Source organism: Falco punctatus (genome assembly GCF_963210335.1).
Source record: "Falco punctatus genome assembly, chromosome: 6".
NCBI lineage: Eukaryota > Metazoa > Chordata > Aves > Falconiformes > Falconidae > Falco > Falco punctatus.
The window spans coordinates 15,835,401-15,847,885 of NC_137585.1; the positions used below are offsets into that span (position 1 = coordinate 15,835,401).

The 12,485-nt window shown below is 38.7% G+C and overlaps 1 protein-coding gene across 1 annotated transcript in view; it reads left to right on the forward strand.

Annotated features, from left to right (window-relative positions):
- EFCAB6 (EF-hand calcium binding domain 6) overlaps positions 1 to 12,485 on the forward strand; it is a 110,023-nt gene that overhangs the window by 43,120 nt on the left and 54,418 nt on the right. Inside the window, 8 exon segments of the mRNA XM_080391614.1 lie at positions 2,701 to 2,856; positions 2,860 to 2,871; positions 5,682 to 5,744; positions 5,746 to 5,755; positions 5,758 to 5,798; positions 8,679 to 8,732; positions 9,599 to 9,796; positions 11,299 to 11,412. Coding sequence (XP_080247740.1) covers positions 2,701 to 2,856; positions 2,860 to 2,871; positions 5,682 to 5,744; positions 5,746 to 5,755; positions 5,758 to 5,798; positions 8,679 to 8,732; positions 9,599 to 9,796; positions 11,299 to 11,412 — 648 coding nt within the window.

The window sequence follows — 12,485 nt, forward strand, 5'->3', positions numbered from 1 at the left end:
GGCCCTCACAATTTACAGAACTATGCTAAAATGCCTTTCTGTCAGTTTTGATGGAATGTCATGATACGTATGTCCCATACACTGGATTGTGTGATCATCCTTTTAGTGGACAAGCTAGTTTTTTTATTACTTTGATTTGCTACATATTGCACTTCTTAAATTGTAGACTTTGTATTTCAGAATTGAATGAGCAAATAATAGACTGAAAAAATTAAAGCTCTCAGTCTGGTTGACACAAGCAAAAGGAGCACTGGGCATATCTTCGGAAGTACTATTGGCGTTTTTTATTAGATGGTTTTATATAGATGATGTATCACAATTCCTTTCTAATATGATTACATAAACCCAGTTGTTTTTAGCTCTGCAGTATTTCATCTATATACATATATATATGACCACAAAAAAGAAAGAATTCACCTAGCAATTTATAGGAAAAGAAATCAGTTTCATGCACTGCAGTAGATAATAATAACGCCTACAGCATTCAGGCCGTGATTCAGTAAGGCACTTTACGACATTATTTTAATTCATATACTGAACTGGAGCATTACTGAATGAAATTGTTAACAAAGGCAGAGGTATTGGTGTTGGTGGAAAGACAGGCTGAAGAAAGAACTGTTTAAACCCCAGCATGTGGAGGCTCTCACAATGAAAGAAATACATGTAAAAATGGTTTATATTTATAAATAACATTAATTTTTTTTGGTTGGAATAGACCAGTACGTCCCCAGTTACATTACTGATGCTGGACTGACTTAGATAATAATCTGGGCAATAACATTAAATCCTTTTGAATAAATAAAATTGAACTTGCAAGGTGGCCAAATAAGCAAATGCACTCTGATTAATAAATCCTGATGCAGTATATCTTAACTTTGCCATATTATCTAAGGTTTGAACAAAATGTAATTTATTTTTATCTTAACAGATATTTCATCTTCATGGGTAAGACCTAGTCATACTGCGCAATTGTTTCTTGTGAAGTACAAGCTATCTTTGTAGCTTCAGTACCAGATTCCCTAACTTATTTACTGGGGGAAGTAGGTATATTATCAGGTTTTGTTCCATATGATTTAATACAGTGACAGCAGTCTCTAAAGAAAATTCAAATACTAGATAGTAGTTTCACAAGACCATTATCTTTTGATTGCCAAACTTTAAAGTATTTCCCAGACCAACTGATGAAGTAAGTAATTGCTCATCCTCTATATTATTACTGCCACCCTGGATCTCTGTGGGGGACTAAAGGGAAACAGAATTTTCTTAGGGTGAATTTTATGAACAGAAAGATATTTGTTTAGTGCTTAGCCAGGAAAACTGAATCACTGAAGGAAATATTTAATCCTAATTTCTCTGTTATTGTTCCAAAGCCTTTATTCTACTCTTTCTTCTTTCCCCCCATTATCTTTCCTCAGGTTTCTTTAGAGAAAATGAAGAAACAATTTTAAAAAAAAAAAAGTTCAGGGACAAATTTAAAACTATGAAATGCAGTAGACAGTCATAGAAAAGAATTGGTACAAACCCATGTTTAAAACTCACCTACAGAAATTATGGCTATTACTTTCCATGGGAACTGAGAGAAGAACTATGCCTTAAGCATAGCAAAGTAACAGTATCCTGATTCTGTTGCGTGAGGACATTTCTATTTCCATTGCCTAGAGTCCTTAGAGTCCAAATGAGTAACCATTGGCATGACAATGTGACTGGGTGTCAGGCCCTGGATAAAGATTCTCCCTGAGAGCTGATTTACCCTCAATAACCAGATCAAGAATTCCAGTAGACCCAGCCTAACAGCATTGCTGGTTTAAAGGATACATAAAAAGATGCAAAACAAACATGAGAAAAGAAGAGGAGATCCGACAACAGTACGCCTCAGATTAACACACCGCTATCGCTGTCAGAATTTCTCGAGGCTCACCATGTACTTATAATTGCATCTTTAACTGAAATCTCTGTAATGACCCATGTGTTTGCATATACTCTGGCATTGTGGACTGCTGTGGCCATGAACAGTATCTGAAAACTACAGCCCTAGAAAAAGCTGTGCTCAAAATTAGTTGAGTTTTGGGTTTTGTGCTGAAGCTAATCATGAAGAAAATCCTGCCACAGATGAGTGAGCACTGATAAATTTAGGCTCTTGTGCTGTCTATGAATATGCTGAGAGGTATATTAGGATCTAATAACAAGTATCACTTGATGGACTCTTGTTTGAACTTAAGGCAATGGTTGAGGTGCATGGTAGCAGTGACTTAAGATTTGACTTGTCTCAACTGAGTCAAGTTCACTTAGATCCAGCAAGTATTCAGTCAGACACAACTTTGTGTAAACATTGATTCCAGACCAGGTAAGGAATGAAATGCAGCTGATAAACTGAGCAGAATGTGAGCTGGTCTGGGCAAGGCAAGTTTACATATCCGTTCACTTTGTGGCACAGTTTACCAGCAAATTAAATAATCTATTCCCAAGGTCATGGAAAGGTCACTGCAGTTTCATTCCTGTAGATTTAGTCTTCCATCCAGTGAATATTCCCGTTGTATGTTCACTGGCAGCTGGAGTGTATACAGGCTATTGAAACAGCTACAGAGCTCTCAGTTGTTGTAGGTCAGAATGATCTAGCAGTGTAGAATGGCATGATGGAATCAGCATCGCTTTAGTAAATGTTTGTTGGGTTTTATGCATGCTTTCTTTTTTTTTTCCTAGAAACAAGATGGAAAGATCACAAGAAATTACCTTCATCATGTTTTACATAACTTGGTATTTCAAATGAAACATAAAGACTTCCCAAAGCTAAATGGTATAATTGATCCAGAACAGATGGGATACCTTGACTACCACAAATCTGTAGACTTGTTTGAATAAAAAGAATCAGTAGTAAGTGTTTACTTTTAATTCTTTAATCATGACCTCTTTTATAATGGCTGTGGCAAAATGCTGGATTATGTTTTGGTAAAATGTTATGCTCTGCATACAGTTTTTATCTAAGTTAGTATGTTCACATTCATTCCAGTAATGGAATAATCATAATCAGCACTTCTAGACTTTTTTTCTGAAGCATCAGTTGGAAAGCAATCTCACGGTTACTAGAAGTTTTTGAAAACTACAGCAGAATCACTAGCTCATGCATGTGTGTACAGCAGAGGAGGAATAGTAGTCATACTTCTTGGCTTTCAGTTGTCAGATCTGTTTTGCTGATATTTTGCTGTTTCTTGTTTTATCTATTATTCTTTATAATATACATTGGTTCAAAATATATGCTATATACTACACAGGCAATGCATATATTCCTGGGTACAGCTTTGACACCTTCTGAATTTGCAGTCATCTTATGGTATTTTCCTTTAGAACCATTCACCAAAGGTATAGAGGGGTTATATGCTGAAACCCACAGTCAATAGTTCTGTGCAGTATGTCTGTTTCCTTTTACAGAAATAAGTCAGTACTTTTTTTTCTTACCAAATCATTCCAAGAAATAACCTAAATTGCAGTTTGCAAATATTCTTCCTAATATTAAGAAGCTGTTCCTAATTTTCGATATCAACTCTCTTTTATGTTGGCATTAGTACGTCAACTGACTATTTAGCTTTGTCTTAGGTAGTCTGGGTAGTGTTTTTGAGAGATATCAAAGGAGCACAGTAGTGTCAAGAGAGATACTAGATGCACAAAAAGAAGGTCCCATTGAACAGCCCTGAATGGTGTGCATTGCTTTGAAATGCTTTGATGTTAGGAGCTGAAACAGACTACTTTCCACTCTGATGGTTCCAACAATAGCAACGTTTGATGCAGCAGCTCAAGTCCCTTCCATCTGGTTTTGAGTAGAATAATGGTCAGGCTGAAATTCTGGGGCAAACTTAAGTGGCTGCAAAATTAGCATGCTGGGGGAAACGTAAATGCTGTAAACAGTGGCTACATGTGCAACTGATGTGCACACTAAGTGGGATTTACAATTTAAGCTGGTTAGACTCTAATTAGAGATGTGGATAGATAACTAGCCATTTTTGTCATTTAAAATAAGCATTCCAAATGAAGTAAATGCTAGCATGAGGGAAGACAGGTAAAGGAAATGTTTAAAGTCATAGAACATTTTCATCTTGGCATGAAATACCACTAGGGATGGCACCATAGCCACACATGACCCTGGTAGCTGTGGTTTCACACTTGGAGAGTAATTCTGCCTGGAAGAGTATGTCTGGATTCTGTGGCTGGGTTTGTACCCAGGTCTTGATGAAAAGCTGCTGCAAGGAAGCCCAAGTGTCTTTTGTTTTGTGTCCTGAGTGGTGATGCCAGCTCCATCAATGGCTCATCTGTATAAAAGGCAAATTATGGGTTGTACAAATAAAAGGAGACACCTTTTTCAAGAAATCTCTTCATTTTTATCATTCCTGTAGGAAATAATTCAGTCAGAGGAATCTTAAAAGCAGCAATGGGCAGAAACAGAACCTGGCACCAATCTAGGTCCCCAGCCAGCTAAGACAGCCCAAGGGGCATCTCAGCCTCCTTCCTTCCACCTGGAAATCTGGAGCAGGGTCTGGAGCACAATTCTTATGAGGAGCAGCTATGGGAACTCGGGTTGTTTAGTTTGGAGAAGAAGACTCAGGGGGGACCTTATTGCTCTCTACAGTTCCCTGAAAGGAGGTTGTAGGCAGGTGGGGGTAGGTCTTTTCTCCCAGATAATGAGCAACAGGACAAGAAAAAATGGGCTCGAGCTGCACCAGGGGAGGTATAGATTGTATATTAGGAAAAATTTCTTCACGGAAAGGGTGGCCAAGCATTGGAACAGGCTGCCCAGGGAGGTGGTGGAATCACCATCCCTGGAGGTGTTTAAAAAATGCATAGATGTGGTGCTTAGGGACATGGTTTAGTGGTGGACTTGGCAGTCCTGGGTTAATGGTTGGACCTGATGATCTTAAAGGTGTTTTCCAACATAAATGATTCTATGATTCTATGAAATTTTGCATAGTACAGTGTTTGGTCAGATCTACAGTTATGCTGAGACTTTTTGTTGAAATATGATCCTGTTTTTCTTCTCAGAACCTTCTGTTTTTCATGTACTCAATTTACAAGTGAAGAACACTTTTATTCTAACTGCTAGTGTAACAGACAGATTCTAAAGCAGGTTCAGTAAGCCAGATTTTGTCATTATTTTCCCTCGTGCAAGCCCATTGTCTTGAAATTATGCCCTGAGTAAGTTGAATGCCACTTGCAATTCATTCAGTCTTAGTGGATTTTGTTTTACAAGACTGAGGGGAGAAACAGCCAGCAAAAGCTCGATGTTGTTATCAGTCAGTAGACATGCCTCTTCAGTCACTTAAAGAAGCAGACCTATGAAGTGAGGTATGCACTTTCTTGCAGTCACTTTTCAGTTAGTTTTGAGAACATTTTCCAGGGTACATTTTGGGCCTGATGTTGCATCATGCTTTGAAATGCTTTTAGTGAACATAACTTTGTTTTAAATTTGATGGTCCATGAATAGCTTAATGGAACAAACAAAATAAGATAGCCTGTTCTTCTTGTTCTAGCTTGCAATACTGTAAGTGATAACATAGTTCATTTTCAGTAAGTGTTGGTCTTCCAACATTAGGTTTGTCATTTTAGTACAATTTTTCATGTGGTAATGGTATCATAGTTTAACCTCAGGGCCGCTGTTTTTTCTTTCCTGCATTATTAATTGATTTGATTGTTAGGTGGAGGACATCCTTTCAGATAAAATCGCAGAAAATTGGAAAGATTTTCATAAGACTTTGCAAGTCCTATGATCCTAATGTACTGGCAGTATTAACACAAGTCATCTAAGAAAAGTTGTACAGCTGTGTTGTCCCTCTTTGTCAGATCAATGGTTTATGAAGTAAGTTGATGATGTGTGAGTTATGAACAGATTTAATGTAATTTCTTTTCTTACCGTATCTTTCTTCCTGTCTTTTAATTTGACAGCTATAGCCAGAGGCATTAAGTATTTTGGTCTCCCTTACACATATAGAAAAGGTCGGTGGAAGAGACGCCCCATTCCTCATGTGATCAGCTTCTAAAAGCCTTATTTAATTTCATAACAATTCCATGTTGGAAACTTGTGTTTGACATTATTTCAGCATTTCAAAGGTGAGACAAGCCTCTTCAACAAAACAACAACTGATCTGCTGGAGATCCAGGACATTATTGAACATTATTTAGTATTTCCAAACACAATGTAATACACAGTTTATTAGATTAATGTTATGTCTTTCCTCAGTAGACTATTGTTTTAAAGAACAAGGAATTGAAATTTAATACTGTCAACATGAAATCTCATTTTCAATACAAGCAGGATCCCCAAAGTGGAGAGTCAAAAGAGCTTCAAGCATGGGGAGCATGGGGTCAAAATATCTGTGTCCAAAGAAGAGAGAATTGTATTGGGCATTTTATTGCAATAACATTTCAGTCAGGTTATAATCAGGTCTAATCTACTCTCTCAGGAGCTCTAGTTTTCTCTGCTTACAGCCAGTGACTTTCAGAAAGATGTGGAATTATTTCCTACCTTTGAAAACATAATAGGAAAATCAAAGAAATCAGTTCCAGTCTGACCCTTACAACCCAGTGTCCTGCTGATCATTGTGTGTGAGGAGCAAACACAACAGCATCAATAGGAAATGGCTGTTGGAAAATAATCTTTGATCCTGAAATATGAATGAGCATGAGTGTGATCAGTAAGACCAGTTCTACTGTATGCATTTTCCTTTCTATAAATGTCTTAGAGAAAACTTCGGGTGCTATGCATCGGGTTCATAAAAGTCATGTTCCCAGCACAGTGTGTTATAACCATATGCTTTCATCATCTGTCACTTTTATAGCTTTGTGTTGTGTAGTATATAATTAGTGGTCATTGATCATGAACAAGTAATTATCCTTTGAATTACCTGGGACCTAGCAGTTATACAATTTTCTAAATAATGTTTCTACCATTATTTGTGTCAATGAGAGATCTGTACTATAGGAAAAGTCAGGAATTACAGGCACTTTGAATTGGAAAGTGGTCTTTACTTGAAATTCTAAACATTCCCTGTAAGAAAATAATATAGAGTAAGGTAATGAGAGGAAAACTGTTAAGGTTTAATTCATTCATCATTGTGGTCAATGGTTGTTTTGCTTTTATTTTAAAAGGATGCAAGATAAGCCTTGTGAGATCAGTCTAGCCAAATGCGGAACACTGAGACTGTGCTCTAGCAAAGCAGGAAGAAGCAGTATAATACCTCTAGGATTTCTGTTACGGTGAACACCAAGCACATACACATGTTTGCATTATTGAACTGTGGCATTGTTGAAAAGTGCAGATATCTGTGCTTATCAAAGCAAGCTGTGCGACACCACAGATGGGATGAGTTTGGAATCTTTTATAGGAATAGCATGTAAAGTATACATCTAAAAGATAAGGTTTGGATTCCATTGTCAAAGACATTCAGGGACATATAGTCTCGCATTGGCCATGTTCAGTCCGTGAAAACTGGGTCTTATTCACACCATATTATTAATTCATCTGTAGTAAATATTCCTAAAAGCACCTGTTCTTAGCAGTGTCATTCATCAGGGTCATGCTTTAGAGAGTTGGTGACTGCACTGAGGAAGAAATGTAATTCTTATAATAAGATGAAGGGGAATTTGTACTCAACAATGCAACAGATGGCCTACTTGGTTGGAGCAGTATTTGGTTTCAGGATAAATGAGTAACAACATAGATAATTAAGTCAGAATGGCTCATCCACAGGTAGGAGATATTTTGAAAAAAATCCTTTGTTGTAATCTGCTTTTAGAGTTGTCATTCTGTGATTTACCCTGACTCCTTAAAATATGTTTTGACTTGCATCTTTTTACCAATCTGTATTTCTTTGTTTCATTAACTTGTATACTAAATCTTATTTAAGACTATCCTAGGAAAATGTTGTGGATTATGCAGAGAAACAGTGGATGGCACTGTTCATTCGCTGCTCTAAAGTGGTAAGAAATGCCAGGTTTAAAAAGGCTGTATTTTAAAATAATAAGGGAAAAAAAAAAAAAAAAAAAAAGAAAAGTAATTGACTCCTCTAAATGCATACACACTGGGCTTAAGACTACCACATCTGTGCTGGGAATGTCATAACCAGATTGGGGATTTAGCATGGGTGCTTTAAGGGATGCAGGGGTTTTGAGCAAAAGGTGATGAAGTGACTGAATTACGTTCTGAATTCCAGTGGTTCAGCTACATCAGTCTTATTTATTTGAAATGATACTTCTGCTTTGGGGGGCTTCTACTATAATTGGACTTTTGCATTGATGTGACTCATCCTGAGGCACTTGAGGACAATACTGCTATCGCTACAGCAGAATAGCTGGCATGCTTGTCCCAGATGGCTTCCTGTGAGATGACATTCAGACTGAGGAAAAGAGGGAACAATTTTTAAGGGCATTTGGAAGCCTTTTATGGATTAGACTCACAAAGCAGATGTTGCTCTGTAGTGTTGACAGCCATTTTCTCTGTGAAGGCTACACTTGTTTTAGCTGAGCAGAGCTTCACAATTACTAGAAAATGGAGACTCTTTCCCCTCTCTCTCACCCCCCTGACACTTTCTCCCCTGCAGTGTATATGGTGTGGATTAGATTTCTCAAAAGAAATGAAAGCTCTGATTTCTTTCTTTTTCTTTTTCTTTTTTTTTTTTTTTTCCCTTTTTTTTCAGAAGGAAGGCATTGAGGCACTTGACATGTTAAGTTACGAGTATCTTTTACCACAGGTATTTTTTTAGTGTCATTCTAAATAGAACAGGCACTTGGTTGCAGTAAGTGGAGTGCAGAAAATTCCATGCATCCCCAGCACACAGACAGGAGCCTTCTGCTTTCATCCAGGAATGCCCCAAAGGTTTATGAACATGAATGAAAACCTGGAAGGCTGAACAGCTCAATGAAGCAGCGACACAGTGATGACAAGAGTTCTGATTCATGAGCTCTGCTAATTTATATGGGAATGATTTCAGAGGGTAATTTAACAGGCCCAGGGAACTACCAACTCGACCTCTTCACTGGAAGTTACCCTCAGAATAACAGAAGGGGCTGAAGAGTGTGTGTTCCTGGGCTGCAAAGGTTCACATCCAGGAGTGTTAACTTAGGCTGCTAGTGATTTCATGTCATGTTGATATGCCAGGCAACACATTAAGGTAAACAAGGGCTTTCACTGATGATTTCTGACAGATTTAGTTGTGCATTGGCTGTGATCTTAGCTCTCTCTTCCACCAGTGCAGCTGAATTTGACAGGTCAATGTCGAGTAAGCTAAGTTTCTTCCAAGTGTCTACCATATCATTCAAGTGTTCATTACGCAGGGCATTGACAGAGGGTAACTGTAGGTGAGGGAGGCTTATGTCCTTAGGCTCCTTCTAAAGTCAATGGAGCTCTTCCAGGCAGTGATACAGTGCTTAACTTAGGTTCCTGCTTTCTCTGTAGGCTACAGAAAGAGCCTGGGAAGGATAGTTTCCAGCACCTAAGGATAACCTTCTGAATAATGTCCTTAACTGTACGTGGGAAGGAAATGTGTTACTTTGATCATCTTTGCCTTAAGACATTTGTATTATACATTGTTCTCAACCTCTCAAATTATTTTAAATTCTTATTTTATCTGGGTTATGCTATAAATACAAGAATAACTCTTCTGATATAATCTTTTATAAGATGCTTTTGGATAACTTTAAAGTTGCTGTTCTTTCTGGTGACATAAATGGTATCAGCTCACATATATCAAAAGAAAAACAACAAAGAGAAGAAAAAAGGCAAACAGAGCTTTCAAAAAGGTACTGTTATTACAGACAATTTTCTATTTAATGTAAAGAAAAAATATGTATAGAATGGAGTCTTTCAGATGGACTGAGGATACATACTGTTTTTCTAATACTAAGTACTGTCCTAGGCTGACTCTCATTTTGCAGATACATTCAGAACTGTACAACACTCAAAGTATTACATCAGGAGAGCAACCACACATGAATCATTCATCAAAGGCTCTAGGATTCAGGTAAAAACGGTTGAGCTCACTTTACAGGGTCCGCGAGGTTTATATCTCACTGCTTCATTCAAAAATTGGGGGTTTGCCCTCTAGATAATGTCTGAAGAGTAAGCTTGTGATCCTTTGTAGAATCAGTATAGCTCATTATTCAGGAATTGGATCTGAACATTCTCAGAGGATCAGGAACTTTGGCACATCTGACGGCTGTGACTAGCGCAGGCCATAGCTACAGCCTCCAACTGAACCAGCATCATTGATACTGGCATCCAGGTTGCAAAGATGTATGACTTGTTGCTTCTCCTCACTTTTTATTTTTGAATATATGTAAACACCTACATAATCTGGGAGGGGTGGGGTGGGACACACACAATGAACTTTCCCTTGCAATGGGATGAGCTTCTCTTAGAAATATTTTTCTTCTATTTGCATGAGAATCTACATGTACAGTCAAGCCCGAGACACATGTATTTCCTTTCACTTGAGTCCAGATAATGCTTTACTCTAATACAGCCACGATCACTGCCTATCCTTCTGCATTTTCAGGCTGGTATTACATAAAACAGAATGCCCTATGCAAAGCTCACATTTCTGTCAATACCTCTCAGGACGGGAGTATGTCCTGTCTTGCCCCAGATTCTCCTCAGACTTCTTTGCTTCCTCTTCAACGATCTGACCTTTTTGTGTTTCTTAAGTCCCCGTTTGTATCCCCTCCAGACAGGCTCCTGGGATTGCCTTGTCTGTGCATTCACACATCAGAACTGGCAGCTTATTCCTATGGCTCTAAAAACCTGTCTCTGTTGTCTCTGTTCTGTTGTCCCAGAGCCTTGACACAGGATCTCCGCACACTTTTCAAAGGAGGCTGAATGTTGCAGGGACACTAAACACAGGTATAAACAGTGGCCCCTGAGCTCTGACCCTTAATAACAATTTCAGTGCCACTCCTAATGCAACCTGCAGCAAAGGTCTCACAAAATTGTTTATGGGTCCACCAGGACCTTCACGTTTCTGTCATGAATGTAGAAAAATTGGCAGTGGATATTTGGCATTGGAATTGGCAATATGAGGAATCAAGTGCCTGCTGAAGGACCCTGCCGAAGGACAGCTTGCACTCACCAGCATTCACTTACCACTCTTTGCCAAGCTCTGCTGTAGAAAGGCAAAGCAGAGGAGGAGCATGCTACCCATCTTCTGAAGGCCCCTCAGGCACTGGGACATCCTTCTGTTTCTCCTAGTCAGGTCTGGGAATGATACAAGCTTTCTGGGATATTTTAAGAAAGACCACAATCTCCTTTACAATCTTACCAAGGTGACTGTTGGCTACGAGGCCTTTGAGCTGCTTTATACAGTGCGGTCAGTTGCTAGCTACTGGGAAGATGTCAAATATTTGGAAGTGTTACTGGGCTACCTGCCACCAGTCCATGTGAGACAAGTTCTCAGGCACATGGTCTGAGTCATTTTACTGTGTCAAGACTGCACAGAAGTGAGTCAATCACTTATGCAGCAAGCTGGGACCATGCTGCAAACATACGAAGCCTGACTTTTTGTTTACGACATTGACAAGAACTGTTGATTTAGGCATTCTGACAAGTTTAAAACAGAACCTTTATATGTTCAGCTCCTGTCTTGGAGCTATGTCAGATGAGTTGCTCCTTCTGTAAGTGTAAGCAGTGGTTTACATCTTCCCTTCAGTTCCTCTTGTCACAGTGATGTTCTGTGGTGCTCAAGTCAATTCTGGTACCAACACCTTCTAAGCCTTCTAGCCTGGAGTTCAAGGTTTCTGTCCCTCCTCCTAAAACTCCTAAAATGAAACTTGTTATAACTTCTTTCCTTGTGTAAGGGGTGCTGTGTGGCTCTGACTGGTAATGGAAAAGAAATATTACATGATGTCTCTAGGAAAGCAAGCCTGGCCTCTTTCTTACCAAAGTGGTGATTTTTGGACCAATGGTCTGCAACAGGTGGAATCTTGATAATTCCACACCCTTCCACCTGTAATTAAGATTCTCTCTACCTGTGAAAGATTCTATTCCACAATGGCCTTCATCTTAATCTTCAGGACTTTAGCAAACCCTCTGTCTGAAATTCTTTCCTAATTTACTTTTGTGAGACACTAGGAAATATCTAAGTCCTTATGGCTGGATCCTTTTATGTAATATTTTTGGGGAAAAGAGTGTTCCTGCAGGCACGTTCCAAGATTGTCCCCAGAGCAGAGTATGATCAGTACTTCAATCAAAAAATCAACCTGTTTGTTTTCTGCAAGTTGAGCTTGCCCTTCCTGTTCTTGAGGTCAAAAGATCCTTCAGAAATTCTCCAAAGTTATTTTTACTGAGGTCCGATGCCTTTTCTACTGAAAGACTGTCAAAGCAGAGAGCTGGCAAGTTAAAAAAATACAGATGACTCACCAACGTGCAATACAGTTCTGTCAATAGGACACAGTACGCTAAACTCAAGATTAATCAGTGGCCTCACTAATAAATATCTCTGTCCCTAACTTCT